The following is a 6270-nucleotide window of genomic DNA, read 5'->3' as shown; positions in this document are numbered from 1 at the left end:
CTTCCCCTATCTCTCCTCTCTATCTTCTTTCTCTCCCTCTCTCTCTTTGTCTCTACCTCTCTCACTTTCTCTCTATCTTCTTTCTCCCTCCCCCCCTCTCTCTCTCACTCTCCAACGTTTTAGCCTATTTAAAAAAACAATGGCAATCTCGTGCCTCAAAATATTAAGGATTTATATAACCCTTAGAGGGGGTACCCTTCCCCCTCTCCCTAATTGTATATGTCCACAAATGCCCCATTCCTCTTTGTCAACTCCTCTCCTACTTGTGATTGTTGAGGTTGTTTGCTTGTGATCACATGGTGGAAATGTCATTTGGTGTACTATATGCCAATGATGGTAGTGATGTACATCTTGCTAGCTACCTGCAGTGATTACAAGTAGCGAATGCAATTTAAGAATAACAGTTCAACTCATTTTCCTAAATTTTATTCCCCTCTCCCTTAACCCTCATTCATATGCGGAGAGGGGATATCATAGTGGTCATGTGAAGTTCATTATTCCCATCGATGTGCTAAGTGTAGATGTGGAGGCCCATCTAGCCAACAACTCCATCATTGATGTCCACACATGATGAGCTTGCTATCTCAACAAATACAACTTGGGAGTTAATTTGGTTGCCTAAATGTAAGCATGCATTATCATGTAAGTGTGTAGATGCTGAGAATGTCACCACTAGATACATTACTAAAGTGTAAGGCAAGGTTGGTAGAAAAGGATTTAGGCAAGAAAAAGGGATATACTTTAGTGATATCTTTCAGTGATAGTTTGCATAGCTAATGATAGATGTATCCTTCCTTTAAAGGAAAATCTATATATCCCTTATATCGTTCAAGAATCTCATGTTACTCTTCTTTGCCTCCCAATGCTTCTTGCTATGTTTTTCATAAACTTACTAGCCACTCCCACTACATAGAAAATGTTCGAACATGTAGCTACCATAGTATACATCAAGCTAATCATAGATGCATAAGGTATCTTTTCCCTTTTAACCCTCTACTCAATCAACTTAAGGTTACGTACTACTCATTCATTGCCCCTAGACAATGAACCCCTCTAACTGTTGCATATAGATCTAGTTATGCAAGCTCCCATGCAAGAAACCTATATTTGCATCCATTTGAACAACCTCAAGGTCCAACATTCAATAGGGTCTTTAGGTTGTGCTAGAGATCTTTCTCTACATCACTTTAGCAGAATGATTGGAATGGGTCAATACTCCATGATGACTACATAACCCTCCTAGCCCTAGCATTATGGCCATGATGGGTCAATAGTACATGAGGACTACATTACCCTCCTTGTTAAATTTGGCGTAAGGATTTGTGCTTCCTTCCTCCTCTACCAATTCTTCAACATAATGGACTAGTGCTATATCACTTAGAGGGTGAGTGATGATAGGAGAGGGTGGTGAGGAGATGCCCAAAGGTATGATTTGTGCATAAAGGATTATTAGCAAGACCAACAGTAGGGACTTGGGTTGGTACAATGCCCTAACTGGCTGTCATTATAACTATTTATTAGTTATTGGTTTGGGTAGGGTAATTTCCTGGGGATTCTATAATAAATAGCTTTGTTCCTAAAGCATCCACAATTTTCATACAACCATGGGGGCCTAGAGCACTTGGAAGGCAAGTAAGTGATCCCCTGTAGAGTGTATACATTGTTCATTCTAGTGATATGGCCTTAGCTTATTTAAGGCTTTAGTGAGCTTGGCTTAAACTATTGTTTCTTGAACGTGGCAAGCAAGTCTTGAGTTACACTAAGCTTCATGTTGCTCCATGTGGAGATGTAGCATCTCTCCATACCTTATCTTTCTTGACATGGTTTCTCTTGTGATGCAAGTTCTCAATGTGCATAGCCTCATCTAGGACATCATTTAGGTTATGGAGTTGTTGGCCAAGGAATCATAAATTTTTTTTTCACGTAATCCTTTCACAAAGGCTATCTTTTAGCAACTACCTTGGGATTGGGGTGTCATATTGTCAAGATTTTCTTGTACAATCTATGGACCTTAGTGGCATAGTCTCTCATACTCGTAGCCTCTTTGCTGCACTAGGTTTATGAGTCGTACTATAAGGTTGTCTTCCCCATGAGTGGCTTCTATAAATTAGATAATAAATAGGTCCTTGAGCATTTAGAAATGAGATTTCTTCATCATGTCTAGGCCTATAATCCACATTCTCCCCTTGCTGCCTAAAGGCTTGCACCTTCTCGGTGTCTAAAGTGAGGCTATTGGCATCACAAACTTTTCCAAACTCATTCATGAGGTTGTAGGGGTCATCCCATGCCCTACATTTCTTGATTTACTTTGTGAGTACTAGAATGCTAGCTCGATCCTTAAATCCAAGCATGATGAGCATCATATTGGAAGCATATGTCCCAACCTAGATGGTATTAGAATTATCCAATAACCTTTTCAACACGTCAACCTCACTTAGTAATCCAACCTACCTTGCATTGGCTAGCATTCTCTTAATATCATTTGGCTCCTATTGTGCATCCTCTCACTCCCTATGAATATGTCACTACATTAATTACAAAAGTGATTTATAGTTATTGTATGTAATCTCAACACTCTCTTGATACTCAAGGTGTTAAGCTCAAACATTATTTTCCATGATCCCCAATCTATCAATTATGAAAATCAGTGGCCAAACTCTCAACAGCATGTTCTTAGCCACTCAATCTTAGGGATTACCATATAAGTGAGGTTTCGATCCAAATGGAAAACACAAATGTCAACAGAGCACCAAATAATGCAGATGCTTGAAAAAATGTAAACCAAAAGGGAGAGGTGTTTAATTGCATGAAGAATGACGGAGAGCAATATGTCTACTGCCTTAGTTCAACAACCTCGCCGAGGCAAGAGCAATAACTTAGTGCTCAGATGATGCTGGTGGTTGGAAGTGAGATGGGCTGAAGAGAGCCGAGGAGAAAGATCATGTATGTATTCATGACATTGAAAGATCGTGCAATTAGTAATAAGACAATGTGAAACATAAGCAAGAGCAATGAGAATAGTGTAAAATAGCTCAATACTGAAAATGATTGCACGAGTTACCCTAATGTGAGACGCTATTATTCATATACAAGGAGGAATGAAGAATGCAACGCTAACAAAGAGCAAGTGAATCGGTGCGAGGGGTGGACAAAAATACGGTGCCTTTGGATTCACATAGGTAGGGCCATATGGGTACACGGGAGTTCTTGAGTTGGCATGTTTAGGCACTCACTACGAATATCTCCGTAGCGGGGAAAAAACGAAAGCGTCATCATGCCAAGGAGCCTAAAGCAAGAAAGGAGAAAGAAATATCAGCTGCATGGCATATCAAGGTTTGTGATTGGCATAACCCCATTAGAATCTAGACACTAATCGTTTTATGGAGGCTCTAACAACATCAGCGGGGTTCAAGGTTAACACGGCTCACCCCAACTCGCATGCGTGACCACGTGTGGGTGGGGGATATACCATAACACCAGTTGCACCACGGGTGACACAACCCTACTCCACTCGTCAAGAGCTTTTTGCTCTTGCGAGAGGAAACTTTTGAAATTCTAGGAGGAAAGCCTTCTTCGATACTCCAACCGAACAACTGCTGAAAAAGCTTCTCCAATACACTCTCACAATTGTTGGAAATGACGAAGCAGAAATCCAGCTTCCCTCATACTCCTCGAACTACAGCTCATAATAAGTTTAGAGGAAGACGCGCACTGTATATGTATATAAGCCAGCGGAGCCATGGAAGCTTGGCAGCATCGATTGCTTCTTTCCACACTGTCAAGTATAAAATTGGCTCCTCCCCGCCTCCTGCTAGCGAGACATCTAATAATTCTCACGACAATGGCCGGCGCCCGCGATGATCAACAGCACTTGATGGCAACTGTACTAGACTGCGCCGACGAGAAGACGATGATGACCAAAAAGAAGACCAGACACCCCACCTACTTCCAGGTAGGAAAATTAAGTAATGAAACACCCGAATTATTGTCACAGTTTGTTTAACCGAAGATTCACGTGACAGTCATCTGGGGATCAACTCTCTACATTGTTCGTGAATAGATTTTGCATACTTGCAGATGATTGCCCTTGCGGTTGCTGCTGCGATGAAGCAGGGTAGATGCAGACGGTCTGGGTGCAGCCGGCAGGCCATCGCCAAGTTCATCTGGGACAAGTTTGGGCCTGTGCTTCCTGCCAGGATGATGTTCAAGAGAATCCTGTCTCGGAAGCTCAAGCAGCTTACACGGGAGGACCAGGTACCACGTCCACTTCTGATGAGGGTGAGCAGAACCTCCTACAAGCTCTCTCCCATACTCATGAAGCGCTCCCGCACCGTCCTCAATCGACTGCAGATCAAGCTTATTGGGCTTAACACCAATGTCGAGAGCATTTCTGCTGCTGCACCAGCACCTGTCGTGTCCCAGCATCAATATCCCCCTGCTTCTCATTATATTGGTTACAATGAGGACTCTGGCGCTACCACATCACTTGATAATTCGTTCACCGTACTGGCTAATTATGTTGTTGGTTACAATGACTCTTCTTCAGCTACCACATCACTTGATAATCCATCGGCAATGCCCTGTGTCATGGCATCCCTCCATCAACCTGATACTCCTCACGAGACACCCATCACCAGCAGCATGTGTGTTTCTCCTCCAGGCTCAGATATTTCAACAAATCCTAGGTCCAGCATCTGCAGCAGCCACCGGAGAAAGTTAAGCAAGAAGCGGCAGCTACAACAGCTGCTCATCACCATGGACATGAATGTAACTAGCAGTCCCCCATCTGTATCAAAGAGATTCAGACGCAGGCTTCGTTACTCTGACCGATGGCTCTTGCGCCCCATTAATTTCTCGAGCAATCACTTGGTGCAATAACCACATGTTTTGCTAATTTGCTTGTATGTACATCAATCCAGTTGAGAGTCCATGTATCAATAAAGTTGACGAACATGGCAGGCCACCAGACTCTTCCTCCTGCACTCAAGGGTGCCTTGCCACAGTATAATTTCCCTTTAGAATAAATAATGATGTGTGCTGTGACTGTCAACCTCTTAACAGTCAAATGTAGACAGGCAGGCTCTGCTTGGTGACACAGGGAAGATGACTGAAGCAAGAGAAAGCTAGATATGGGACGTCTGGCATTTTTCAATGCTTGTGGAGTTCTGTTTTAGTTAAGTCAAGGCTATGGTGGGGTTTTGTAAGTGGCACAATCATGTCCTCAAGAATGTTGCCCGTGCCTTTCGAAATGCTAAATCCTCCATGGATGCTGCAAATACTTTTACTCTTATCGATATAATACACATGTCCGGATTTTTAAACAAAGGAACTTTTCACCTCAATGAAGAGCCTACAGAATCTGAAACAGTTATGGTTAAGGTATCAGGAATGTGCTCCCAGAATGTAATTCTGCATGTGTGTGTGTGTGTGACATGTCATGTCTACATGTCATGTCCATTTGGAGATCTCCTCTGTCATCCTGGCTGCTTGTATGCGAGTTACTCACATTGTTCATGATCCATGTCATACAATTCTTGCAGCTCTAGCTCTAATGCCCATGAGCACATTTTACTCTTCTGCTTCATGGTCTATTGGAAAAAAGGGCTCGCAAGGGATCTGTCTGTTCTTGAAGCTTGCTGGAGGTGAAGCAGCTCTTTCACGAGCCTTCAGCCAGCGTCCTCCTATATTGTCTGTTGCTTCAAATTTACCACTGCACAGAGAGAGTGCTGGTTTCGCCTCAACTTTTTAAAGAGTCTGAGCTCCTGATGATCTAGAGGTACGATTCAGCAGCCTCATCCAGCTTGCTTGTGCCTTTGCACTTGTATCCTCTTTGGCAGTGCCATGTAGCTCCGTGTGCTGATTTCTTTGTGATGTCCGGGCTCTCCAGTTGTGGAAGCAGGGCTGTTCTGAATGACGTTGCTCTCTACCCCCAAATCCGCAACCAGGCGCTCTTCCGAGTCCCGACATGCTTCGGTCAGATGTGATCTACCGCTTGCTGTGATGATCCTGCAGTCTTCTATATGGCGTTCTCTCCATACCATCTGACCTTCAACGTCGCTCTTCCTGTCTGCATTAATCTGCAGTCCTATTCCTAATCAAGGCTTGTCCTAGCATATGGCAAAAATCATATGTACAATTTCAGATTTTGCATTTCTTGAATATTAGCGATCAAAGTCCTTTGGAGCGTTGATGTATCAAAGTGCTTTGGAGCGTTGATGTATCCGCGTGCGCACACGCACGCACGCACACACACACACACACACACATGAA

General features: G+C 43.2%; 1 protein-coding gene across 1 annotated transcript; it reads left to right on the top strand.

Moving 5' to 3' along the window:
• Positions 1-3646: 3646 nt before the first annotated feature.
• Positions 3647-5311, top strand: LOC148009184 (uncharacterized). Its single transcript, XM_087673734.1, has 2 exons — positions 3647-3952; positions 4078-5311. The coding sequence occupies exons 1-2, from the start codon at positions 3740-3742 to the stop codon at positions 4876-4878; spliced, it is 1014 nt and encodes a 337-aa protein (XP_087529860.1). The 5' UTR covers positions 3647-3739; the 3' UTR covers positions 4879-5311.
• Positions 5312-6270: the final 959 nt, after the last annotated feature.

The sequence above is a fragment of the Lygodium microphyllum genome, unplaced genomic scaffold (genome assembly GCF_053477565.2).
Source record: "Lygodium microphyllum isolate KBCC unplaced genomic scaffold, Lygodium_microphyllum_v1.1.10 scaffold_34, whole genome shotgun sequence".
NCBI classification, from domain to species: Eukaryota; Viridiplantae; Streptophyta; class Polypodiopsida; order Schizaeales; family Lygodiaceae; genus Lygodium; species Lygodium microphyllum.
Note: the sequence above shows the minus strand (reverse complement) of the source record. Positions and strands in the feature narration are given on the sequence as shown.

Excerpts from the sequence above, each read along its gene's own strand:
- LOC148009184 (XM_087673734.1), top strand. The coding sequence starts at position 3,740 with ATGGAAGCTTGGCAGCATCGATTGCTTCTTTCCACACTGTCAAGTATA. Across the intron at positions 3,953-4,077 it reads GACACCCCACCTACTTCCAG|ATGATTGCCCTTGCGGTTGC; the intron begins GTAGGAAAATTA and ends GCATACTTGCAG.